The sequence below is a fragment of the Neolamprologus brichardi genome, chromosome 19 (assembly GCF_056152115.1).
Source record: "Neolamprologus brichardi isolate AB-2024 chromosome 19, ASM5615211v1, whole genome shotgun sequence".
NCBI classification, from domain to species: Eukaryota; Metazoa; Chordata; class Actinopteri; order Cichliformes; family Cichlidae; genus Neolamprologus; species Neolamprologus brichardi.
In genome coordinates, this window is record NC_142122.1 from 11,870,737 (window position 1) to 11,898,435 (window position 27,699).

The window sequence follows — 27,699 nt, forward strand, 5'->3', positions numbered from 1 at the left end:
AGGTGGGGGTGTCTGCAAGACCACTTTGGTTTGCCTGTATGCTTGATGAATTGTTGCTTCAGTTTGTAGCCAGTGTAATTGTAAGCCAAAAATGTGAAGAAAGCTTGCAGTGCTCTCTATATCAGCTGCCTTATTTTTTCATAGTTGTGAAATTGTGCAAAGTCCATTTGCTTACACATGAAAATAAAGAGACTTAAACAGTCTTAAACTCATTATTATATATATGTCCTCCTTTCTTGTCATAATTGCAGCTGGCAAATGTGTAAATACATGTGGGAAAGTTGAGGACTTGGAATGACAGCTACATACAGTAAGATGACGTTTCTTTTAGAGTCACATGACTCTTTTACAGTAAGTCCAACATGGCAGACGGAGTGGATCTTACGCGGTAACTAAAGCAACATTTTAACTGAAACAGAAATTGAAGACTACTCTGCAACAGGACATTCGCAATGAGGGAGAGACAGAAGAAGAAGAAGGGGAGGACGTGGGCGGAAGCAGCGAAAACGGTATTCTTGGTGTTTTATGTAGCGTTTGTTGTGGTTGTTTTCCTTGAACGCTCCCACTTGTACAACTGTGTTTATGAGTTCACGACCTGCTGGTGAAGATGAAATGTTGCGTGCACCGCGCAAGGCCTGTGTTGACGGTTCGACATTTGGAAAGACCGCTGTCACTACTAGCCTTGTAGCTTTCATCAAGTGGCACCTCAAAGCATAAATACAGCGAAATAAATATAAGTCATGTGCACCCAAGCATGCCTCTGAACCCGCTGTATGTGTTTTGTGGGGATAGTAAGGCTGACAGGTCTCGTAGGATATTAAGTCCAATGAAGTAACCGTGAAGTAATCACGCCAATGTTGCGCGCTAGCGCGACTAGCATGGGCTAACGCCTGCTAACGCAACTCTGTTCGTCAACAAGTTTGTTTTGTATTATTTGGAAATAAACCACTACAAAACCTCCTGTTTCCGTAGTTAAGTAGTTTGCTCTTGGGTTGCTTTAACTACAAAATCGATGACAAAGTCCGTCTAGTCATGCCAGCGTTTTGCAAGAGTACAATATATGTTGTTAGCATTGAGCTAGCTGACAGCATAGCATGCTAACGAGTATAAAATTATCAAAACGTCCAATAGTAATTTATAATTTAAGCACATTGCAATCGGCTGCAACGCGTTGCGTTAGCTTCATGCAGGTATTTACACTTAATAGTTTGCGCACAGCGTGTAGTATGCTAACTGCTTAGAAAATAAATAGCGATAACGTTTGTAGAACTCATAAAGTTATGTTTCATTGCAGTGCTCAAAACACTAGCTAAAGTAATTCAATTCAAAAGTGTAAGCGCTACATCTTAAGGTCACCCATAGTAGTTTTTTAAAATTACCGATTTAAAGTTGCTGATATGTTGTTATTATAATTATAATTATTATTATTACTATTATTATTATACTGTTATGAGAAGCTTTTATTGTCATGTTTTTCTTTCAGCCAACACTCAGAGAAGTGAGATGTTACAGCATAAGGTGGTGCATCCACCTCAAACCCGAATGAAACTTACAACTTAATAATTTACCACCCCTTATTTATTACTAGACGGATTCTGTGCATTTTCTTCAGAGATTGCAAAATATTCATGCCAAATATATTTCTAATAGTGGAAAAAAGAAAGAAATACAAAACACAACTGTGCTGTGCTTGTTGACTGGATCATTTTAACCATAGTACAAACTAGTTGAGTTTTTGCATAAATTGATTAGGCTTTAAGCTAAGATTGAGGAAATCGTCCTGGATCAGGCAAGTCTTGCATCAAAAATCAGAAAATCAATAAAAATCAAGACAAAAACCCTAAAAAGGCACACAGTCATTAGAACAAATAACAATTAGTAGATTTTAAAAAAAGCTTCAAAACGTTTGCCACTTCTCTGTCAGTCAGTCATGAGCACTTCGCAGTTTAACTGACAGAGAAACAAATGGATATTTATAGTGGTTATACTTACATAAGGGGAGCCTGTACCTCCTACTACAGATAAAATCCTGTTAGCTTGCCGAAGAGTACAGAAATATCTTGGGGAGTGAGGAGTGTTGTTCCTATGGTTATTTATTTTAATTTAATTTTAATGATGTGTAAAAAATGTGATATCTTTAATGAAGTAACCTTGGGGCTGCCTCTTAATTTCTGAATATTTTTCCTTTAAATAATCTATCAGCAAAATATAACATCTGCATTTTTATTTTCTAGGTTCTAGAGAAGTACCCTAATACACCTATGAGCCATAAAGAGATCTTGCAAGTGATCCAAAGAGAAAGACTTAAGGAAATAAGGTACACAGGTCCTTGTTGTCATAGCTTTGGAGCTGCAGATACACTTCATATCTGAGACATTTTCATGAGAGCACTACAGGTGTCATCTGTCATTTCTCAGCTGCTCATATCATGTGCCTTTTTGTTATTCACATAGTCACAGTTACTTTACGCAATTAATAATTGTTTTATTTCTTTTTGTTTCACTGTCACTATTCTCATCCAGAAGGTAAGAAAAAGTAGCCCCCACCGCTTATCTTAACAAACTCACAGCAATGCAGGTTTGTTAGGAGTTGCCTTTTTGCATGTTAATAGGAATAACATGTTCTAGGTGAGGTTGCATAAAAATGCAATGCTACATTCATAGTTTGAGCTTCCACAGCCACCTGTTGCATAAAAATTACATTTTCATTTTTTTCCCCGAGTAATTAACAAAATAAAAATTAGAAACATTTAAGCATAACTAGAGGAATTTCCCAAAAATTAAAAACAGTCTTTTGTTTTTTCTAGTAATTATATTGTTCAAAGCTTTATGTGTTATACTGTGTAAAGCAGCACAAATGCAATTTGACAAAAAAAAAGTAAGGTTCAATTTGTCAGTCTAGATTTGTGCATGACTCAAACAAAGATTAATTTTTTTGCAACCGGCATTTTTATGTCAGACCCCTTTATTCTGTGTATATCGGTCCATCACTTTAATTAGATGAGCATTGGATCAGTTTTCTGCAGCTGATTTCTCATAAAGCACAGAGCAAATTTCCCCTCTAACTGCACTGATGCAAATCTGACCTAAACTCACACATGTTTTCCTGATGCATGATAGCAGCTTCTCCCAAGTTACCAGACCAACCTCTCCCCTTCCTTCGTCTTTTCCCAGCCATCTGATTTATGGGGGAACAGATGTGTAAACTGTGTTTTTCCTCTTGTGATCCAGCGGAACTTCACCGCTGGCGTGTCTGAATGCAATGCTGCACACGAACTCTCGTGGTGAGGAGGGAATCTTCTACAAAGTTCCGGGCAGAATGGGAGTCTACACATTAAAGGTTTGTGAGACACAAGGCACTGTTTACTACTCAGCCAATACAGGAAAAAAGAACTAGCACATGTTTTTCTTTGCTAATTGCAGCTTTTCGGGTACCTGGACACAAATTAAGTTATGAATGTACATGCCGTAGCTGGTCATTTTTCTTATTTACTTCTGCTTAACTGTTCCTCTGCTCTGTTTACTGCATAAAAATAACATGGAGACTTTTGCTCTGTTTTTCATATAGAAGGACATCTCAGATGTGGTGAAGGAGCTGTCGGAAGAGGGCTCTGAGGAGAGCAGTGACAATCTGTCTGACTCTCGAAGCTCAGAAAACAACAGTAGTGCTATCAGTCAAGAGGGCAGAAGAGGAAGGTGGATGCGAAGAGGTATTGTGCCCTTGCATACAGGTTCTTTAATTAACTTACACATAACCATACATTTTAAAGTCACTTGTTTGGAATGAGTTTCCAGACTGTTGTTTTGCAAATAATTATACATTTCTTTGTTGCAAGATAATTTGGTCCTACTTTTACTGCTACAACATTAATATGTGCTGTCCGTTTGTAATCTCATTTGTAATTATGGCTTTTTTTAAAAAAAAAAAAAAAAGTACTCATTGTAATTATCATAACTTATCATTGCATTGAAATACTTCATAACACAAAAATGTGTGCTTTATATAAAGTATTTTTATTTAGCTAAGAATGATGAAGATTTTAGCTGTAACTGTGAATTAACATAATTGATGTAAAGCAGTAAATTCTGTTAAAGTGAATATTTGATAAGCAGGCTACTTAGCATCACATTTCAGACATGCCAAAGATTTAGTTGTACCTGATGTCTCAAATACAGTTTTGGTAGGTCTTTTAGTTTTAAGTGTTCACCAGGAATTCTCAGAGGGTAAGAAAATCATATTCTGTCAATATGTAATGAGTATTTGTTTTTTAACTTGTGACAGCAGACTGCTCAAACATTATGGTCCAAGTCAGTGTATGAACTGTACCAATATATACTTGTAGTGGATGAAATTTGCCGCTGTAATTTTGAAATGCACTGCAGAATGGCTGATTTACTCTACTGAATAGTAGACTACAGAGTGAATAAATGGGCAGTTTGAACAGTCAGATTGTCTGTCATGAAGAAAGGGTCTCATTCTTAATAGCTCGATTACATGTTTAGCTTATATTTCCTGCAGATTTCAAACAAAATTATCCATCCATCTTCCTCTGCTTATCCAATTTCGGGTTGCAGTGGGGCTGGAACCTAATCCAGCTATTACAGATGAAAGGTTGGGTACACCCTAAACACGTTGCCAGTCTATTGCAGGGCTAGTTGATGGAGCCACACAACCATTTGTGCTCACATTCAACATTACACCTTAGATTTCCAGTAGAACTAAAGCAAACTAGCTAACCTGGTTAAACTAGTTTTAGTTGCATGTCTTTGGATTATGGAAGGAAGCTGGAGTTTGCAGTGAGAAGCTGATTTTAGATATGAAATCTAATTAACGTTTGCGCATAAGATTTTGGAAGTACCCATCATATTCTTTTAACACTTGAATATCATTATAATGTATCAGTGCAATCTCTGGAATGTTAACTATTTCCCATTAAAACAGTTTTAATGTGTTTTTTTCTGAAAATAAACAAGAAGGTGATATGAGAGACACAATAAAGCACATTTTCAGCGCACTTAAAAATGTTCGAGGCACTTGGTTTTTTGCTTGTATATCTGTCTCTCCTTGCAAGAATTAACAGTAATCACCCTTCATGCTCGGATTAAATTTTTCCTGATATCAGTTTTCCATCACTTTAATATCTTGATTAAATTTTTCACCATGCTCATCACTGACATCGCTCAGATTTGATGGAAAGAACGTTGAGAACACAATAACATCATATCATTAACTGATATGATTTCAGCATGTTAAACACAAGTTCTGTGCTCTGAGATTGCCAAAAAAATTCTGGGCTACTTGCACAAATGTTGCCTATGCTGCTGATCCAGCTGGCTGCAATTTCCTTTCAAACTCATCGTCAAGCATCAGTTCACGGATTTCAGGACTAACAAAAACATCTTTGTTGATTTTGGCTTCACTTTTCTCAAGACCAAACTTACATCTTAAATGTTGAAACACATTGCTGTGTGTGTTCAGTCATCCCAGTTGTCCAGTACTTGGAACAGCTTAACCAGATGAAAATGGTTTTCAGATTTGGGGTCAAAAAGTAAATTTTGTTGAAGTACAGGTGAAAGAATCCAAGTACCAAAACACTTGTTGATCAGTGTTATAGATTTGAAATATGTCACCATTATCTAACTTCCAGACCGCCTATGTTGATTAACAGTGAATACTACTTAATAAAGCACTGAAATATGTCTTTACTAACTCCTTAAACACCTTTAGATGCAACCCCTGTTAACGTTTATTAAAGAGTAAGCGTGTGTTTTTTGCTGAAGTGTCATCACTGTTCATCAGTCAACAGAGAAGGAAAAAAACCCATCAACAGATCACAATGCAATAGATGTTTGGCTTTTTTTTTAGTTGATTGTAGCTGATTGGTTATGCCAGTTAGAGTCAACACCCCCCTGTCAGCTGATGATGTAGGTTATTGTGGAAACACCGGAAACTAGCTCAAGTCGCACTAGACATGCCAAGTTGGAAAGTGGCTTTACCACAAACATAAAATACACCACCTCATCAAAAACATTTCCTGGAATACACGCAGCACTGAACATGATGATAGCGAAAGGTGGGTTTTATCTTTGAGCTTTACTTTGTCCTTAATGCTGTCTGATAATTGTTCACCGAGAGCCTGCTGGCAGCGCACAACAGCCACATTACAACGGTTTCTGATCTTTTGTGATTCTGTGGGGTTAAGATATTGCTTTATTGTGAAATGAACACCTGATTGTGCCTGATTGCAATGCAGTTTGAGAGAGGGAGCTTTTCATCAAGTGCCAATTATTTTGTTTTCCTCAGGTTGTGGTCTTACCAATTCTTATTATTTCTCACTGCCACTTGAATAACTTAAGCGACGGTTAAAACAGGAAACTGAATTTTCTCAGTATGACCCGTGACCACTTCCTCATTATGCACAACTTAAAAGTACCAAGCAAATAACCTTGGTTTACAGCTGAGTAGGAGGGCTCTGATATTGCTTTATTTTTGAAATAATCGATGCAAAGGACTGCAAAGTCAAATGCAAATTAGGCAGCACTGGGAAGGAACTGCTGCAGAATGTAGAAAGATGTTCTGTAAGAAACAGAAGGCAGATAGTAGGAGGGGGATTGTTCTGAAGTTGAGCTCATTTTTAACAATATGATATTTTAGTAAGGTAATGTAATCTGCTTCTTTGTCTACAGAATTGGTTTCAGTTTCGCCAAAACAAAAGCACAATGTGATAAAGTCTGCACACCGCCCTCAGGAAATGTATTTGGTAACATCTGTTTTGTGCTTCTGTATTTCATAGTTCCCTCCAAGCTGCAGTCACAGCCGTCGTCTCCACAGCCTCGATGCTCGTCGCCGTCTGTCCCCACCAGTAAGCTCATCTCTCCCTCGCAGAAACACAGCAAGAAAGCTTTGAAACAGGTACAGCAAACAACATATATTTCTTGTTGTTTTTCCTTTTTAAACATACATTTAAGTTGTTAACTTATCCTCCCTACTCAGATGAGTAACATGAGTTCCTGCCACACCCCACTCCCATATAAATCACTCCCTCTGTGTTCTGCAATATGCAAATCCACCCTTTTGTTTTTACATCGGTATACAGAGTGTGGAGTCTTAGACTTGGGCTCTTTTTGGGCTACAATGAGCAATTAAATTTGTATGATTATGTTCATTACTTTGTTTTAATTGGCAGCACATAACTCAATGGTAGTGTTTCAGCTGGTGTTCTTTGTTTTTTTTATTCTCTGTCTGACATCTTGCTGATTATTTCAAACATCAGGGAGAAATGCCTGTAGCTGTTTTTTTGTTGTTGTTTTTACAGTATTAATGTTTTCAAAGAACCCATTTCCCATTGGCTGTCTTTTGTCTTTTGTGTTCCATTTAATTAGATTTAATTTGATTGCACACATTGTAATTCACTCCATCTGTGCTGGTGTGAATTTGTATTCATTATTTGGGCGTAGGTAACACTACAAGATGGCGACTTGGCTGAAACATTACTGGACGGATCTGTTTATTGTTTCCTATTTTATATCTTATTGTGGTGGACCTCCTTTCTTTGCTTCTTTAAATGTGTAGAGAAATTTGTGACAAATTTGATCTGACTTGTTCTCAGATTTACAGCAAGGCGATGATTTATGCCTCTGTTATGCAACCTAGGTTCCATTGCTCTGCTGTTATTTAGCTGTTATTTAACCAGGCAAGTGGCCCTTGGGGAGCAATTGCAGGGAAACAGAGGGTTACACATATTCACACTCTGTTTTTCTCATACTGCTGGCTATTTGTGTCTTTCTGTGTTGTTCATTTTAAGGCCCTAAAGCAGCAGCAGCAGAGAAACCAGCGTAGACAGGGGGGAATGCCAACCTCCTCCAGTCCAAGACTGCTTCTGAAAACCCTTAAAGACATGGCAGATAACATTACAACAAAAACTGGTAGGTGGTAACTCTTACATTGCCAAATTGTTGGGTAGTTTACTGATGTTAATTGCATGATATTACTCACAGTTTTGTAGATAGATGATGGATAGTGATGTAGTTCTGGGAATTATCCTGTTTATTATTGCAGGTTTTTATAGCTAGACTACAAAAGGTTATGTATCATCATCCAAACATGACTCATATAATTGGCAGCTTTAATGTGGAAACTGAAGCAGTCAGATCTCTGGCTTTCATTTCTCAGAGCATTTCCTTTAGCGCCTCTTCTTCTTTCCAAACAGATTTATGCCACCCAGTCGTACCCAGAAAGGTTCCCCAAAGGTCCAGTCGCCTCAGTGCAGGTAATTCAGACAACTGCTTTTATTTAAATCAGTTGTGTGGAAATGTTTATGATTTAATTATAATATTTAACAGAAAAAAGTTAGCAATTAGTAGATCACACTAACAAAATTAAGTTTCCCTGCAGTCCTGCTTTGTTTTTAAGAAGCAAATAAAAATACTCTTTAGGACAGTTAGGAGCACAATGGCACACAATAACAACCTCTTAGTGTATTTAGTCCCACATTAATCAACCTGATAGCACAAATATTCATTAGTATGCCACAAACAGTCACAGACGCACTATTAATTCATATGTGAGTGAAATTTTCTAACATCGGGTTAACCAAATTATTTACAGTAAGAAACCTTTGAGTCTTTTTGTTTCGAGTGTTAAGAATAATCTGACAGTTGGGTATAACTTTATATGTTCAGCTTTTCTGTGTCTGCTTATAATCTAGAATTAATTGTCTGCATAGTTATTTCTTAGGTGTAAGTAAAATTATTCTACTTTGACAGAAAACAGTTAAGTAAAACAAATTAGTTTACTACATTTAAAAGTGAACTACAGAATTCCCAGTTGTTTCTTTGCATTATTGAATCTCCCTTGGTTTACATCTGTTTCCTGTTTTGTTTGTATTGCAGGGCAGATAAAACGTGCCAAGTATAAAATAGACGTGGAGACGCCAGACTCTATTTTGGTTAACACCAACCTGCGAGCAATCATCAACAAGCACACTTTCTCTGTCTTGCCTCCAGACTGCCAGCAAAGGCTGGTCAAACTTCTGCCAGAAGTAGACCGCCAGGTAGCCCTAAGATTATGCATATGTTATAACGTTTGCTATTTATATTGCATTAAATGTAAATGTGTAAGTAAAATTGTTGCTGTGTGCAGTATCTGTCAGTCATTATTTGATATATGCCTCATAAAATATCTTTTTAATCTCTGTAAAACATTAGTATGATTCTTGATGCAAATTCTATATCATAGGCAGAATTCAAATGAAGTCAATGTACCGATGCAGTGATGTTGATCGTCATGCTATTAGTCATAACATTGTGCCTTCTCTCCTCAGGCTTGCATGGACGGCCTTCTGAAGGTCACTAGCTCTGCCTTAAACAATGAGTTTTTCACATCAGCAGCTCAGTCTTGGAAAGACAGGCTGGCTGAGGGTTAGTTCAAAAGCTTTCAGTTCATAACTGCAAAATTCAATTCACATTAAAAAAAAAAGCACAACACCAAGGTTTACATTTGCTCTTTTGTGACTCCCATTTTTAGGGGAATTCACTCCTGAACTGCAGCTCCGAATGCGCCAAGAAATTGAGAAGGAAAAGAAAGTTGAGCACTGGAAGGAAGCCTTCTTTGAAAACTATTATGGGGAGAAGTAGGTTCTCTGTTTCATTTATAATTTCTTGATCCACTAATCCTACCTAGTTCTCATGAACTTGGACATCATACAGTATCTTGCTAATCTGTCAGTCCAGCTGTTCGGTCTCCACTTGGCAGGTGAAGATCTTTAGCCCCGAATAAGTGTGTCGTAGGTTTGGGGTTGTTTAGATGACCAATTCTAATATTTTAGCTAAAATTTTAGAATCTCTGTGTTCAGGGAGAATGAGTATGAGGCATGTTTGCTTGGCTTTTCTTGTGAGGACATGTATTGGTGTTATTGCTTTCCCAAGACTCTAACCCCACCTAATCCCAAGTTTAACCATCACAAATAAGTGTGACATCTTTATCCAAACCTTAACCTAAACCCACTTCTTACTTTAACTGTAAAAAACCCCATGTCTTCACTCTCAGAAAGCCCTTTGAAGGCTTTCAAAGAAAATGAGAGCCGAAAAGAGTTCTCAGTCTTACCAAAGGTCATCTAATCCTGACCTGGCAGAGTTTTTAATAAGATATCAGGACAGGTTTTATTTAATTTTCTTTATATATTGTCCTTGGTGTCCTGTATCAAATGACATCAGTCACTCATGCCTGGTCTAAACAGCCATGGCACAGTCACACAGACCTTCAGTTAGTTCACTTTTACAGCTGTCATCTTTTCCATCATCCTCTAGGGGAACTTTAGGGGACATCAGGAAATTATATCTACAAAAACTGGCCTAGGTTACACCCTCCCTTAGCTTGCAGTGTAGTAATTTTTCTTAAATATCAAAAAAGACTAAAATCTTAGTACTTGTAGTATTTACAAAAGGAAAATGGAACAGTCACTTTTCTTAAGAACATTGATTGAATATCTGTTTCTAAAGGATATTTACTTTCTGTATAACATATTGGAACAGATTAACCAAACGGGGCAAAATAGCATGTCAGTGCCGATTAATAGTTTTTAGTTTGTTTGGGCTATTGTCATTTTCAAAACTCTTCTTGTGTATTTTTTAAAAAATAATTTAAAAGCTAAGTGTTTAATGACTTTTTCCTCATTCAAGAAAGACTTAATTCATAGATTTATGTTTTTTTTCTCCCTTTTTCTTTGTCTCCCTTTCTATTGTACAGTTTGGGGCTCAGCTACGAGGAATCCAAAGAGCTGACAAAGGCTGATTTGAATCAGGAGTCTGCCAGGCCTCAGTCCCCCTCTCATCAGACAGGACCTGTCGCTCAAGCACTAGAGGAATCTAAGTGCACCAAGGACAGCAGCCTGACTGATGCTCCTGCAAAAGACGGAAAGCCAGCGCAGACATCGTCACAGGAGCCTCTGAAAGCACTGCCTGCTCAAAAAGAGCCTGTCTTTACTGCAGAACCCATGAAGACGCGACGCTCACAGTATGCTGAGGATCGGAAGATGAATACAACCACAAATACTGGACTGGCGGCTGCAGTGAGAGCACCAGAGGTTGAGAAACGTGGTGAATGGAGTGCAGCATCTACAATGCCAGAGAAGGAGCGCAAGGAAGACATGAAGGAGGAGAAAACTGAACGCTCCCAGTTGTCTGTGTACAGCAGCCCTCCACCAAAGGCTAGTTCAGAGTTGAAAGAAGTTCAGTCGGTGTCTATGGTTAAGCCTGCTGCAGAAAACGAAGAGGTCATCTCTGAGCCCAGTGGCTCCTCAGAGCCGCTGAAAAGGAAGTCTCTCAGTGAGATAGAGGGTGAATTAACACCAGAGAAAAGACCCCGCATGTCTTCAGTTTCTTCAGTGTCTTCATTCTCATCTGTGTCTCCCTCAGCATCATCCATATCCAGCCCTGCTACACCAACTTCAACAACAAATCAGAGGGTTCCACCACTAAAGGTAGGAATAAATGTGGCAGCTCAAAGTCTGCTCAGATCACTCTATTTTCTGAGCGGACCTGACAGGTCTGTAGCTTTATCTTTTCAGAGTTGGGCAACTATACTTGCTCGGTATATTGTTAGTCTCACTATGCTCAAAAGACTTAGAGTTTTCCCAGTAAATCCCAGAGTTTGTTGTTTTGTATGTGTGAGGAAATTAAAATAGGATACAGCTTGAAGCCTATTTATATTGTTATATGTTTTTTTTACATATATATTTTTTAGATATACAAATGGGAATTCATCTCTGTTTTGTTTTTTTCCCATTTTGCAGATCCCAGTATCACGAATTCTTCCCTTGCCCGTGTCACCTAGCCAGATCTCACAGAGGACTCCCCTCCCAAGCCCACTTAGTAGCCCATGCCGTACTGGTGCTCGCACTTTGGCAGATATCAAAGCCAAAGCTCAGCTTGCCCGAGCACAACGTGCGGCAGCAGCATCTGCTTCAAAGGGGGCGGTGCCAGGCCCAGGGCCAGGTGGAGGCAGTAGTGAGCAGACACACCACTTATCCAGCCCGACATCCCCACAGGGATCTGCTAGGTTAGCAGCCACACAGTTTAGTATATCTTCTCCTTGCCAAGTGGACTCTTTTGGTCCATGTAGCCCAAACCAGTCTCAGAAGTACTTAAGCAAAACTGAAGAAAAACATACAAGTCTTTCTGCTGGTACTGTCAGTACAGGAATCCATAGCGTCCAAAAGAGTTCAAGTGTATCAGCACAACCATCATTGGTGCATGCTTCAAAGGAACAGGAAATCCCATTAACTGCTGGATCAACAACCAGAACCAGCTCCTGCATCCCTGCAAACAACCCGCTGGTCACTCAGCTTCTGCAGGGCAAAGAAGTTCCACTGGAGCAGATCCTCCCAAAACCGCTATCCAAGGTGGAAGTAAAGATGTCAAACTTCTCCTCTGGTAGTATGGGAAAGGTGTCACATTCTGCTGAGCACAGGGCTGAGAAGTTCAATACATCAGGCCGAGCTGGTGTTTTCTCAGAAAACACAAAACATCACAGGGAACTTCCTGACAAGGAGACTCAGGAGCAGATCCTACAGGCTCTAATGCAGAGGAAAGTCCAGCAAAGTCAGCCTTATGGAGGGGGTGTAGGGCCTCAGTCACCTCAGTACAAAGTTCAGCAACTGATGCACGCAGAAGAGCGACAGGATCGATCCAGGATTTCTGTCGGTTTTTTGGGTCGAAGGAGGATGCCAAGGCCTGCCATGACAGGACATTACCTGCTCAATGTCTCCACGTATGGCAGAGGATCAGAGAGCAGGAGACTTCACCTGTCTGCCATTCCAAACACGTCTGTAACCAGCACAAAAAGGGAAACCACAGAAGCAGAGGACGCAGCCAAGGAGGACCAACCAGCCAGGAAGGTTTTTCTGTTTCCTTCTGGGGTCAAAACAGAGCAGCAAAGATGCTCAGTAGGCAAGTCTAATGAACCAGCGGGCTTTCAGCATCACTATAACATAAAGACTGAGCCTGGATCAGAGTATATTGAAGCTGGTGGTGATAACTACAACACCAGCGCAACCACCAAAGACACCAGCCCCTTTTCTCAATCACACCGAAGGCACCTCGAACTCTGCAATAGTAATCAAGGAAACTCCGAGCCATATCTTACCCACGTGGATCCCAGTCACCAGCGGCCGACTGCCTTTCAATCCCAGAGAACACTCGATAATCAGCAACCCCCGGTAGCGTCATGCTATGGTGGCACTATCAGCATGTCCGTACCTCACACTTTGACCCGCAGCACTGCAGGCACCGGCTCTTCCACATCCTCATCAGAAGCTGATGGTGGTGGCATCCACGGGAGCGTTATGTCCTTCTCAGTGACTGTCACCACCATACCCGCTGGTCACTCATTAGACCACGGCCACCAGGGCGAGCCCTCACCTGAACAGTCATTCATTGAGGGCTCCAACATGGAGGACGTCCAGTCTAAATGCTACTGCCGACTGAAGGCAATGATCATGTGCAAAGGGTGTGGAGCTTTTTGCCATGATGACTGCATAGGCCCCTCAAAACTATGTGTCTCGTGTTTAGTGGTACGATGATATCAAATTAACAGTAAAAAAAATGGTTTGAGTTGTATTGTCACAGCACAAAGCAGAAACAAGTGTTTTCGAATCAGTGCATAATAGGCTGAAATGTGTTAAGTCACACTCTGGAGAAAACAGCTCTAGCATCGGTTCGTTGTGGGAAAGGCAAGGATTTACACTGGATGGTCTTGTTTTTCCACTAACATCTAAGAAAAGTTGTGTTGTGCAATTGTGTCATAGAAATGCCATCCATTTTCAATCAAATGTTGTCAGATATGTGAGAAATGAAAACTGGCAGTGTTTGCACTTGGCTAGATTAGTGTGATATATTTTTTAAAATATATATATGCGTCTAGTTTTTTTTGTTTTTTGTTTTTTTTGAGGAGGGAAAATGAATGTTGCTATTTTCTTAGAACATAATGACTGTTGTGCTTTAGACTGACACTTTTTATTATTGGTCCTAATCAGTTATGGTTTAACGGCAAAAAAAGAAGAAGAAAAAGGGCGCTAATGATAATCATTTGATGTAGAGTACCTCCTATTTGGCATTTATGCACGTGTGGCAGGGAAATGCAACTTACAGTAACTATTTTATATGAAACTGTACTTTTATTACTGAACACACTCAGATTTAAGAACTAGAAATGAACATGTATAGTTTTAGTAAGAAGATATAGAGTGATTTTTGAATTATACTTTATATAAATCAACCTGACTTGTTTCCAAGGCAAAGCACTTGAAAACCACCTGGATATAAAGTAATAATGGTGTACAGCACTTAAAATCAAACCTAAAGAAAAGAGAATCATATATAATTCCTCTATAATCCTTGTTGGTAAATTAAGATCTTTTCACTTCCAATGAAGGTCTGAAGTCACTTCCTACTGCGTGAATCAGCATTTCCTCCCCAAAAATCAGGTTTGTGGATATGATCTCCCTTGGTGTGGGATTTCTAATGCTTGTGCGTCTGTATAGATAAATCAGCAGTGGCAAACTTAATTTAAACACTCAAGGCGGGAGGAGAAAATGCTGACAATTTTGTTATTTTGCTGTATATACTTGCTCATGTATGGTATTTGCCTAGATGTAGAAATATTGTTATTTTATTCGTGCTGCACACCTTGCTTGAGCATAACTGGCTCTTTATTTCAAAATGTTTTTCTTTTTTTGTTTTGTTTTTTTTTTTTTACTGTGGAATGAAAATAGAGAAGAACAGTGAAATATGCTAAAAACAGGTACAATATGTCACCAATACATCAATAAGTGAGTGTAACACTTCACTTTAACGTGGCCTTTTTCCAGGAAATTAAGAGAGTGATCCTCTATAATACTGTGGTTGGAAGTATTGTAAAAATGATATTTGTCACATATGTATTTAATCAACAGTAATTTGTCTTTGTTATGCACAACACATTAGTGGTGTCAGCACTTGTTATAACCTTTGCAGGCCCGTTATGATGATTTTAACATTAGTGCTTAGTGCGTACTGACTTGTAAAAAGGCCACTGTGTTTGAAGTGTTATCTCCAAAAGTTTTGTGTTTTTGCTGGTTACAAATATTGACACATCTACTATATTTTAGAATCTCCTGGAGGTACAAAACACGACCTCTTTTATAGCAATTATTTCCAAGGTAGTATGCCAAAGTCACCTTAAAGAAAACAAAAAATAATCAGAAGTTGTTTTTAAATGTTTGACTAGTTAATCAAAGTAATATATTTTAATTAATATATTTTAATATAAAAGATCTATTTGCTAATTGTTTTTGACAAATCAACAGGGTATTCACTATATTAATATATTGGCTGTCCCGTTCTTTCCTATAGTGTTTTTTTTTTTTTCTAGGCTGGACAGACCACCGTGCAGAATAATCACTTTTCAAATAGTCCAGGTATCTGATATTCTGTATGGTCCAGGTTTTTTAGTGGATCCATTGGTCTATATTTTTCGATGAAGATGTTGTCTAAAGTGTAGCTTTTACTTGTCTATTTGCGTCATCACTTTATGAAAAGATAATGTTTTAATGCACCATTTAAAAGTCATTCAATTAATATAGTTTTATTTTTTATATGGTGGGTGTGTCTTGTGGAAAGTTGTTTTTGAGGGCTAGAATCTAGCAGGATTTTCACAAGGCATAGAAATTTCACTTATTAATGATATAATGATGTTTGAATTAGTGATACAGATGTCTTTTTTATTCTCATTTTTGATCCCCATTAAACATTTACGTCATATTTGGTTGAAAGTGATGTTAGAGTCCTGCTGGACTGGATTGCACTGCAAAAAATATTAACAACAATCATTCTCAATCCTAAAGGCAGCTGAAATTTTGGTTAATGATGACTGAAACATGAGTCCAACAGCAGTCCCAATCAATACTAAGGCTAACTGTGTTTGTGCATTTGGATGTGTAGAGCACATCATATAGAAAATGGCTGGAAGAAGGGAAGGGGGGGTCTCCACTTTTTTTCCCCTTCTTCTTCTTTTAATGTCATGTTTGACACTAGGTGAATTTCTTTAATGTCAGTGTCATTTTGTCTCCATTTAAAACTCCAGGTGAATGTAATATAGTAATCAGAACTTGTAAACAAAGTGTATTTTATCAAAGTAATAGAATATTATGAATAAATAATAATGGAAAAAGTTTCTTCTTCTTTGACTGCTTCTTCATTTTATTGTATTTTTTTTCTTTGGTACTATTTATAATTTTATATATAGATATCTATCTGTAGAGATATATATATATAGATAGATATATAGATAGATATAGATAGATATATAGATATAGATATATATATATAGAGAGATATAGATTTTTTTTTCTTAAAAAGCACAATAATGTTACAACCCCTCTATGAACCAGTCTGACAAAAAAATTCTGTTGCTCCAAAGTTTGACATAATAACCCTGATTACTGTAACTGAGTTATCCCTGACTGTCTTAGAAAAATGTAAAAAAGAAATGTGGTGGGGTGTCTCCTAAAGATCTCTGCCCTTAGGAGGGATACATGTTTTATATGAGGTCACCACACTGTCACAGTTGGGGAGGGGGTATTATTTTCATTAAATAGCTTCAAAAAATAAACTATATTTAATGTAATATTTAAAAACATTTGGGGTCAGTATATTATCCAGAAGAGTCCAGTTTTTGAATAAAGAACAGGAACGCTCTATGACGCTGTTGAGCTGCATTATGGGAAATGTAGAGCCCAGGAGTTATGGAGCTTCGTTCTCCAGACAACTAGAAAGTCATGATACTTTTCCGGTCTTTTAGAAAGTATTTGCGCCGGCCACATCTCTTTCTTTCCCCTCTTTATGAAAGTCCCAAACTGCTGCAGTATCCCTTTAAATGAGTCTAAATGAATTCTGTGCTTCTTCCTGTTCAGTGTATAATATTGGGGATTATATTTCAGAGTAACAGCGGTATTAATAATAGTAGTGCGCCTTTAACCAGCGTGCGTGCGCACATGCGTAAAGTGTACTAGTAGTTGGTCGCGCATGGCATCTTCGTGCCTGCTTGTATCTACTGTCCTCTGCCGCTGGGTCGCTGACGATGCCGAGCGGAGCAGGGCGCCTCTACGTTTCTGTGTGCGGCTACAACCGCAGTTGCGAAGACTGAAGTCGGATGAGACGGGAGAGGGGCTTGAAAAACGACGATGGATGGTCCGAGCTGTTTCTCATCGCCCGGACAGCTTTAACATCAGGGGAAACGCGTGGATTTATTAAAGGTGAGAAGTGGGGCTGTCCAGCACGGAGGAAATATCCCCCTTATTCGCCCATAGCCACTTACATCCTCCCTATCTGATGCTGCTGCTGCTGCCACCGATGATGATGATGCTCTAAACGCAACCTGCGCGATTTTCCTCCGGTAAAGGCCAATTCCCCGCCATGTATCTTACTTGGCTGTGGAGACACCAGTAGGATTTGAAGAAATGCAGAATTGTCATTGTTTGTTAACCAAAAAAATACAAATTTAAAAAAATAAAAAATAAATGTATGGACATCACGACACACATTCCCCACTGCGGAAATAAGGTAAATAGGCGGTTAAATCAGCAACATGGCTGCGTTGATGCTCTGCCGTCGCTTTAGAAGTGATTTTTAAGTGTTGCGGTGCTGCCTTAACGAGAATTAAGGCTCATAGAAAGGGAGAAGTGAATGATATCAGCGGCGGAGAGATACTGCAGTAACCGAGTCCTTATGTTGACTCGCGTCAAAGGATGTTGTCATTACCTTGGAGCTGAAGGTGCGGTTACAGTAAAATGCACCTTTCCAGGCCTGTGATGATTACTACACAGTCTGACTTCACTGCAAGCATCTGACATCCAAATTATTACGAGCTTGTGATTGTTTATGGGGAAATGAATAAATGGCACTAGCCAGAAATCCCATTGATCGGGACCGCTGAAACAGTGATCACACCGACTGTGATCTGAATGTGCTGAATTTATTTTGGCATGAATTATTAAAAACTTCCATCAAATAATCAACTTAACCGTTAAACTGTCATCTGCTTACAGGCTCTGGTTACACGTCTGTGAACACGAACTGCCAGTGTGCAACCCTTGTTGCATACTCATGAATTTCAGCAGTTACCTCATAGGGGGAATTTATTTACAATGAACCATTGTGATATTTTGCTGACATGTCTCTGCTGGGTCTTCCACTGCATAACAAATGTTTTTTTAACCATTTTGCCAAAGGGCAGTCGTGCCTCTTTGACATATCTGCTCTAAAAATGCCCCCAAAGCTCTTTTTTCTCTATTTAGAATCACAATTATGATATATAATTGGTCTGACTTTATCCAAACTACCATGCTTTGCCAGCTCCAAAGACATGTGATGGTGTTTATAAGCACTGAAGCTGTTTTTTGACTATTGCACAGAGTGGTTTATTGCTGCTTGTGAAACGAGTGGTTGTTGTCAAAGAGCTGAAGATGAGTCATTCAGTTGCTCAAAAAAAATTAATTATTTGGAAAAAATCGGACATTTCGTTTGGTTTTTCAAGCAAACATCAGATTCCCACAACTGGATTTTCTGCTTTACTCAACCCGCTGTTTAGGAAGTGGGAGGTTTTGCTTGTTAGAAAGCCAGGCTGTAGTTAAAGATATCACCCAAAGCTGTCGCATGGCAAAAATATTGATTGAACATTTGAGAAAAATATCAGCAGATTGTTTGATGTTGAGAATAGTCTTTAGATGTGGCTCTTATTATATTAATATCTATTATTTAAAACTTAATTTCAGTGAAACGTCCCCTTTAAAAATCTTTGCTGGCTCTTGTAAGCAGCACAGAGAAATGTTCAAGACAAGGGAGAGGTGCGAGTTTGTGACTGGAAATAGGCTCTGTCATAACACTAGAGATCAGTCTGTCTAAAACAAGGTTGGATAGAAGTGAAAGCAAAATAAAAAAAAGGGGGGGGGGGGGCTTCTTGTCTACACACTTCGAACCTTGGCTTCTATGATTTGCTGATCAGCTGAAAGTCCTCAATTCACCATGAGAACAAGCAAGTAATCTAAACATGTTTGGGATACTCTTGAGTCCTTGGTCCCAGGGACACCCAGTGCTAATGGCTTATTGGCTATCCCTAATGTGCTCTGTGTCCGTCATCATTAAGTGGTTCCTTTGCAGCTCAGTCGGTGTCATTAGCCCACAGGATGCAGTCACTGCTGAGCGGGATGTCATAGAGAATTATCATTTGCACAGACCACAGGCACTGGAGTGCTCCCTAGCTGGCTCACCAGTATCTCTACAGGAGGCGATGGGGTGGGGGGTTAAGAAAAGCACAAAGTGAGAGTTAATAAGTCCTTGAAGGAGGTAGACAAGGGAGGTGTTAATTACTTATTTAAAAGTCTACTACATTTTGTCAGCGTGGAATAGCTCATCTCTCGTAGTAATGGTGGTGTCGAGTCAATATCAAGACACTCTTTGACCTTTTTCAATTTGTTTTTTTGTTTTTTTTTCACAGGGTCAACGTTTAAGGCTTCACTTTGTTGACATACAGTGTGCGGCAGGTAAGTACTTTTAAAATCAGTGTGATATAATATGTCACATGTAAAGCATGTCATATAAGCGCTTGGTAAGCAGGAAAGGATACGGTGTCCATGTGCAAATTGTCTTCACGGTAAATTATTTTTGTCAGATAAGAAAACAAGTCCAAAAGAATTGGTGGTAACGGTAAATTAAATTGTCCTGTGTTTGAGAGAAGTGACACTGTAAAGAAGTGACTGGAATCACAACATTAAAAGCCATGGAGATGCTTTTGAAAAATAGTACAGAGAAAGAAGTGAATGAAGTAATGAAACCTGTGTTGTTTCAAAGGGGGCTTTTCTTTCCCTGCTGAGCTGAGAAGAAAACATACAGCAGCAGTGAATCCTGTTTGAAAATGCACAACAGAGTCAACCGTGAAGTTGAATCAGGCAGCAACAGTTAAAGCTGTTCAATAGGCATCTCTTCTTTGGTATCAGATAATTATTTGGGGTCATTGAGAAATATTTTTAATCTTATTTACGTGCTCATGAGTTTAGAGCTAAATAGATTTTGTCATCATATTTTAGAAGATTTGTAGAGATTGTAATTTCCTTGGCTTCTTGAGATTTTCTTTCTAAGAACTGCAATAGACAGCATACTTTTCTTTAATGCGAAATTCATTTTCACTAGTAAAGAACTGATAAGATTGAATAATTTTGCCAAACTGCAGTAAGTTACACTTACTCTTTCATTGCTCATACCGAGGCTGATACTGATAGCTTTAGCCATTTTGCCTTTGCTGCCTTTTCAAAATATCCATGTTCAGCTCGGTGAGGGGGATTTAAGTGTCTTATTAAAATTGTTGTTCCATTTTGTGGCAATTTATTTTGCCAAGGTTTGTGTCTTCACCCAATAAGATGCTAGCATATGACTGTTTGCCTATGCCATTGTGGTCTGGCCCATAATAAGCCATATATGTACATGAGGCCGACTGGCTGGTCACCTGTCTGGGCAAAGAACACTGGAAATCAGCTGATTCTGGTCTCTTGTTGGTCAGTTGGCGCATCTCTAGTTATTTCCACTTCCCCCAAGAGTTAGATCGCGTAAGTGATCTATAACATTCTCGCATTGGTAAGCTAGTATAGCCAGAAACTCGTAAAACTGTCTATGCAGAAATACTGGAATACTATATATACATATCCCTTATGTAACCCACCCTAAACCACAACCTACTCTGGTAATTATGTGAGTTTTAGAAGCTGGAGAGCAAACAATTTCCACATTTTCAAATCTTTATACTAAGCTAAGCTATTTGGCACCTGATTGTAGCTTCATATTAAACCTACAAATGTGAAAGGATATATTTTTTTTATTTTTCCTTATATACCTAATGAAGGAAGTAACATCATTCAGACAGTGTTAAACTCTTCTTTTTAATAAAAGTCACAGTTCTGACACGGCTATTCTTTTACCAAGCACACTCTCAGTATAATGTATATATAATTTCTTTTCAGTTCTCTGTCCCTTCTCAGTAATAGGGAATGGACTAGTAATAAACAAGTGAAATTTCAAAGCAAAATCATCTATATAGTTGACCAAGGTTATATTGATGACTAACGCTGTTCTTTGTGCAGAGAGTAAATTGCAAACTTCCTGCTGGTACAGCCGTATTCAAGGGTTCATCTGAGTGTTTCAATAATTCATTATAGCCACATAATGGATCACTTACTGTGTGTCCTCCACTGGTAAATGTAATTTAGACTTGAACACCAGATCCTTTTCTATTCCGTTTTATCCACAAAAATCATCTGTCCTGTATATATCTGCATTTTCTTTAGTTGTATGCAAGACGTGTAGTTCATTCAAATCCTTCTTAGTCCTATCTCTATGACTTCTGACACTGAAATGAGTTGTGTGTTGCATGTATTACTATGCTGCTGTGCAGTAAGCACAGTAAGAGTAAGTGCTGCATGCACTTATGTTTGATGTGCCACAGAATGATCGAGGAAGGCAGTAAACGAGGCAAGGCCATGGTGGAGAAGAGACAGCTCTTCATGGAAATGAGTGAGTGGAGTCGACTGCGAGAGATGTCTTTTCACTATCTCATGTAATGCACAAACATGCATGGTCCCTCGCGTGTAATTCCTCCCACACAGAGCGTATCATTGATTAAATAAACATTCAAAAAGCTTTAAGTGATATTTTTACTTTGATATCAGATTACATTTGTCAGGTTTAGATGATTTTTTGAGACTGCGTTTCTCTTATTTTTCAGGAGCTCAAAACTTTGATGTCATCAGACTGTCAACTTATAGGACTGCCTGCAAACTTCGGTTTGTGCAGAAGAGATGTAACCGTAAGAAAAAAATGTCACCTCTTTTCAGCCGTTATAACACCAGCAGAAACATTTGTTTGAACATGAATGCAGACTTGATTGATTGTATTCTGTCTGTTTGCCAATCCCCCCTCACAGTTCATCTGGTGGATGTCTGGAACATGATCGAAGCCTTTCGTGACAACGGGCTCAACACATTGGACCACAATGCTGAAATCAATGTGTCACGACTGGAGACTATTCTGTCTTCCATTTACTACCAGCTCAACAAGCGGCTGCCCACCACCCACCAGATCAATGTGGAACAGTCCATTGGGCTCCTGCTCAACTTCATGGTGGCCACATATGATAGGTATGGAATAGGTGCACAACACAGAGAAGTACTACAGTCTAGTCTGTAGGTGGTGTTGTTTGGATACAAACAACAAAAGAGTAAAGGCACAGCTCTTATTTAGGATCTTTTTAAGATAATATTTATCAGAGGGTCGCACATTGGAGCAGTGGTTAGCACTGTTGCTTCACAGCAAGATGGTTCATGGTTTGAATCTGCTGGCTAATAGCAAATTCAAGATAAGTGTAACTGCAGGACTGCAAGAAAATTTACTGTATGCAGTAAAAAACAACAACAACAACAACAAAACAACAAGCAAAGATGAATCCAACATGAGTTTTGCAATAAACTGTAAATAGTTTTTATAAATAGGTTAAAAAGACAAAAAGTGGCTACAGATTACTGGATCAAGTCCACTAATATAAAACATGTGGAAACCTCACATTGTCACAAAAGAGGAGCTGAAGCCATTAACTATTTGACATTGTTGCTTCAAATCAGTTTTTAAGTAATAATCAATTTTTATAAAATGCATTGCTTAAAAAAAAGAAGCTTTTTCTTATTTGAAATAAGTGTAAATGATGATCTATACAGTACTGTGGAAAAGTCTTGAGCCACTCGTCGCTCTCATTTCTTTAGTTGAATTTACCAAAAATTCCAAAGATAAAACAGTTTGGCAGGAATAAAATAGTATTTTTGCACCAACAAGGTGATTCCCAAAGAGCTGTTAGCTGAAACCCTGGCATATCTCATACAGGAGGGAACAAAAAGACCCACCACCGGTATGATAGCACTAAATCAGCTCTAGAAAATATAACTATTTATCAACAAAACACAGGACAGGTGCAGACAACGCAGACTTCACAAGGGGAGCAGCTGACAGGGAAGACAGATGACTAAACATAGATACAGAACAAAACTTTAAGAATTAGGAATCACAAAGATACAGACTTGGCACTGACTGAGGAGACACAGGGAACACGGAGCACAGGAACAGAAACCAAGAAACTAGAAATGATAAATGATGAAATCAAAGACTATATAATAATTGAAAATACAAAACACTGCGTCACTGACATAAACTTTGTCACCTGCTATCATTCTGTTATCAGTCTGCTAGTGAATGGGTCAAGCTGGCAATTACGTACTTTATCAAGCTAAGTGTTTTTCCAGTGTAGGATTTAGTGTAAACTTGTTCAGCTAACATTATCTTAGGATGGTCATGCAGTTGAGTAGTATTCCCAGGGTATTTTCATTTATTATTTATCTATTTATTGTCATTCTTTTAACAAAAAATATTGATATTTCATGTCCCTGGGTTAATACAGTATCACCATGCAAAAAATCACAATACTGTGCTGGTTCGATTTTTTTTCCCACCACCCCAAATATCTCAGCAATTCAAGTTCAAGAGAAGAAGTGACAGTTCTAAAAATGATCTACAGCAGATCAATGGTGTCGAAAGTCATCCCCTTAATAGAAGAAGAAACTAGTAAAACAAATCCATCAAAAACCTTACACAGGACCCGAGAGATACACTGGAGCCTGCAGATAATCCACTGTTTGCTAAAGCCTCAAAAGAAATGGTAGGTTGGCTGTCAAGGAAGGGAAACTAGGATAAAAGACTGAGGTGTGCCAAATTACACAAGAACCGGAATGAAAATCAGTGGCAACAGGTCTTGGATTCATATGATTAGTATATACGGGGAAGAGAAATATTACTTACGACTACTTAAAGAAATGGCAAGTAAGAGAGTTCAGGTTGTGTTGACGAATTTAGGTGGTTAAATTAAATACTGACTTTCAAGCTCACTAATAAATCAGTAATTTCGGGAGCTTTTTCTCATCTTCCTAGCAAAATATATAGAAATCTGAGGTGGCTCTGGACTTTTGCACAATGCTCTTTTTGAACCTTTTTTTTAATCAAGTGCAGTTTTAAAATTCCAACCCATAAATCTTCACAAATCCACATTTCTGACTCTGTGATTTGTCACACTAACAGAAAGACTGCCACCTCCCAAAGATTTGCTTGGGCACTTCCAAGTGTTCTCCTTCTGGTTTGTGTTGTGTTATATGTGATTAAAAAGACCAGGGGAGAACATTTCCTGTAGCTGCTTAACTTTCAGGATGTTAAATAGACACTTGTACATGACTGAGTTATTTCCAAACATAATCAAAATACAGTAAAACCATTACTGGCACCATGGATCTTGTTTTCAGAAATCCCAGAAATACAGATTGGTGCAGAGGACAGAGTATCAATGACCCAGCAATCGATGAAGAATGTAAAATGTTATTAACTTCTAGTAGGTTCAAAATCAGGATTTTAGGTGGGTATGGGTCAGGATAACAAATAGACTCTAAGCTAGCAAATAATTAAGATTTTGCAAGCATATTTACTTTTATTAAAGGACCCTGTCTATGTACATTTAACTAACTGAAATATTAAACCGCTCATCAATCAAAAATGATGACATATAAGCTACCCTGTACCGGTCGACAAAGTCTGGTAACCCTGGAGATGTTTTACGGTACGTCCCTCCTCTTAATATCCGCTCAGTGCTTCCTGAATCAGGGAGGTTTATTATTGACCATAAAGCACTCTCTCATTATTGTACCTCGTGTACTCAAATTGATTGGCTGCTTGCCCTCTCCATTCAGGGATCCATTCAATTGGTTTACTTTTATCTGTAAAGCCATTCTGGTCCCACTCTGTTATTATTCATGCTCCCGTATCTCTGTGAAACTTTTGGAAACGACTTGCTGCAATCACAGGAAGCAGTTTTGCTATCTGTCCCTCAGGTCCAAACTGAATTAGGCAGGAGAGCTTTCATCCACTCTGTTACTTCTGCTCGGAAGCAAGAGCTGAATTAATCTCAGACGAAACAAGCTGGTCTCGCTAGGCAAGTTAAAACGATTTATAAGAAGAATAGAAACCTAATAAAGCAGGTGAATAATCATTTGTACGTCCACGATCAACCATAGTTTAAGGTTTAGTTAAAGATTCTTCACATTTTGTACGCTAAAGGATGCAAAATCAACACTGCAGTCATATTTTTCAATTTTATTTTTGGTCGTACTCCTGAATGTTAGTTTTTCCTCTTAAATGACAAAACTTCAGGTTAAATTAAAAAAAGAAGCATGAAAAGCATAAAAAGCATAAATTCCTAGTACTATAGGAGCAGAATTAATAAACAAATGTATATTTTATTCATTTTGAATTCAACTTTCTGCTTCTTGGAATGCTTTATTTTTATTTCCTAGTTTTCACTGTACTGATAACGCTTTCCACTTGCAGTGAAAGCCATGGGAAGTTGACAGTTTTCTCAATGAAAGCCATGCTGGCAACAATGTGTGGAGGGAAGATTGTTGACAAACTACGCTGTAAGTACAATTTTGACTGCTTTTTTTAAAAGCTGATGTTTTGGTTAATTACATATGCCAGGGTCTGCATGTAGTTACTCAAGTTAAACACACGGGGGCACTGCTGCAACATATATACAGTATTCATTTATTTTAAATGCATTAAGTCTGTGTACCTAGGATCAATAGTTTCCATTCACATAAATGTCAAGTGCTGGTTTGCATCCTGTTTTTGCTCAAAAGTAAAATGTGACATTTGCTTTCTCAGATATTTTCTCGCAGATCTCCGACTCCAGTGGCGTCATGGTGTTTGCAAAGTTTGATCAGTTCCTTCGGGAGGTGCTGAAACTCCCCACAGCCGTGTTCGAGGGCCCATCATTCGGCTACACGGAGCACTCAGTGCGGACGTGCTTCCCTCAGCAGGTAGGAAGAGAATATTCAATCCGTTTTTTTTCCTTTACTTTTTTCAAAGTCTTCAGTGCTTTACACTTGTTCAACGCATGCATGTGTGTGTTTGTATCTAGAAGAAGATCATGCTGAACACATTTTTGGATGTGTTGATGGCAGATCCTCCCCCGCAGTGTCTTGTGTGGCTGCCGCTCATGCACCGACTTGCTAATGTTGAAAATGGTAAGTTTTCCCAAACCAAATTGAATACTGAGAAGAGATGCTTGAGAAAGGAATAATAGTTCACTATTTTTAGACATTTTCTCTCATGGTAACATTTTAGAAAGTGAGTGAAATATCATAAAAAAACAACAAGGAAATCCTGTTATAAGAAAAGCCAGAAGAAATCATGAAACCAGTCTTGGCTTGGCTCCAAGACCAAAATCAAGACCATGACAACAAATTGTGTAAATAAATTATAAATGTACTTTCCCGTCGCTTATTTCTCCAAATGAATAAAAATATTTTCTCTCTACATTTCATATGCTAATGAGGGGGCGGGAGTGGGGGGGGGGGGGGGGGCTGTCATTTTTAATTGTCCTTTATCTGTAAAGCATTGACTAATTTGTCAAGTAAATATAGTGGAGTATAAGGTAACATAAAATTGACATATGTAAAGTATCGGAATCTTTTTATTATTTAAAACAAACCAGATACAGAAGTAGCTCTGAGATTAGTGACATCACCACTCTGACAGGAAAGTGTCTTTGTTTTCGTGTTTATCCACTCAGTCTTCCATCCGGTGGAATGTTCTTATTGCCGGAGTGAGAGCATGATGGGTTTCCGGTATCGGTGCCAACAGTGCCATGGCTACCAGCTCTGTCAAAGCTGCTTCTGGCGTGGCCATGCTAATGGTCCCCATAGCAACCAGCACCAGATGAAGGAGCACTCGTCTTGGGTAAGGGGAAAAGGCTCTGATTATTTCTCAGTCTTACATTATGCTTTTCCCATTTCCATACAATTGAAAAGTCAATATCTCTTCGGTCTCATCTTGACTGATTTTATGACATAGCAACCATGTACCCACATTTCTCGTCCTTTCAGACAAATTCAGCAGGGATTTAATGGGGTTTTACTCATCTTGGCAAATAAAATTGTATTGACTGAATTTACTGTGTTGCTGCATTCCCCCAAAGCTCAATCATTATGTTATAAATTGAAACATGGGAAGTCTGAACCCATTTCGCATACCACTTGGATTTTACACAGAGAAGAATGACTGCTCTTGTAGCCTGAGGACTGGAATGACATGAAAAACAAAACGCTTTTTCTCTGATATAAAAAAAAGAAAGAAAATTATAACATGGGGTCGGTGCATGCATCTGTTTGGGATGTTGGGATTGTCCTGCTTCCCTGATAAATTGGTATGATTTGTACGCACACCAGTGAAATTATTTGCTGCATGCCATTTGGATGCTTTTTCCGTTCACTTCGGTCCTGATTACCTGCCAGTATTACTGGCTATGTGACAGAAAAAAATGGATGCTCATTTTTCAATTGCTCTCTATCTGCCTCCAAGTGCAGTAAATTCATTTTTCCTACTTTTATTTGTTTGTTAAATCACAAGTGTGAGATTGTACAGGCAAGGACATGCATTTTTATTCCTACACCACATCTCACTACGTTGTGCTAACATTAAGGTTCGTAGCAAGAAAGAGGAGTGCTGTTTACTACAGCTCTGCACGTCGCCC

General features: G+C 38.6%; 2 protein-coding genes across 5 annotated transcripts in view; both read left to right on the forward strand.

The window, feature by feature from the left end:
* The first annotated feature begins 356 nt into the window (after positions 1-356).
* asxl2 (ASXL transcriptional regulator 2) lies at positions 357-16,206 on the forward strand. The gene is made up of 12 exons (XM_006798798.2): positions 357-509; positions 2,235-2,317; positions 3,231-3,339; positions 3,568-3,709; positions 6,794-6,912; positions 7,805-7,925; positions 8,210-8,269; positions 8,892-9,052; positions 9,323-9,419; positions 9,526-9,631; positions 10,747-11,479; positions 11,792-16,206. Exons 1-12 carry the CDS (start codon positions 453-455, stop codon positions 13,577-13,579), a joined length of 3,576 nt encoding a protein of 1,191 aa, XP_006798861.1. The 5' UTR covers positions 357-452; the 3' UTR covers positions 13,580-16,206.
* An 899-nt stretch (positions 16,207-17,105) lies between these two features.
* dtnbb (dystrobrevin, beta b) overlaps positions 17,106-27,699 on the forward strand; it is a 35,217-nt gene continuing 24,623 nt past the window's right edge. For 2 of the 4 annotated variants that reach the window (XM_087832835.1, XM_087832834.1), the window contains exons 1-7: positions 21,529-21,596; positions 21,808-21,888; positions 22,006-22,219; positions 25,497-25,582; positions 25,830-25,984; positions 26,086-26,191; positions 26,740-26,906. In XM_087832835.1, the coding sequence (XP_087688961.1) occupies positions 21,530-21,596; positions 21,808-21,888; positions 22,006-22,219; positions 25,497-25,582; positions 25,830-25,984; positions 26,086-26,191; positions 26,740-26,906 (876 nt within the window). In that variant the 5' untranslated portion in view covers position 21,529. Of the gene's footprint in view, positions 17,291-19,530; positions 19,577-21,528; positions 21,597-21,807; positions 21,889-22,005; positions 22,220-25,496; positions 25,583-25,829; positions 25,985-26,085; positions 26,192-26,739; positions 26,907-27,699 lie in introns of those variants that run through there. The other 2 variants (XM_006798799.2, XM_035911090.2) reach the window with 2 other exon arrangements.

Coding starts and splice junctions, on each gene's coding strand:
- asxl2 (XM_006798798.2), top strand. CDS start 453: ATGAGGGAGAGACAGAAGAAGAAGAAGGGGAGGACGTGGGCGGAAGCA. Junction 6,913..7,804: donor GCAAGAAAGCTTTGAAACAG/GTACAGCAAACA, acceptor GTTCATTTTAAG/GCCCTAAAGCAGCAGCAGCA. Junction 7,926..8,209: donor TAACATTACAACAAAAACTG/GTAGGTGGTAAC, acceptor CTTTCCAAACAG/ATTTATGCCACCCAGTCGTA.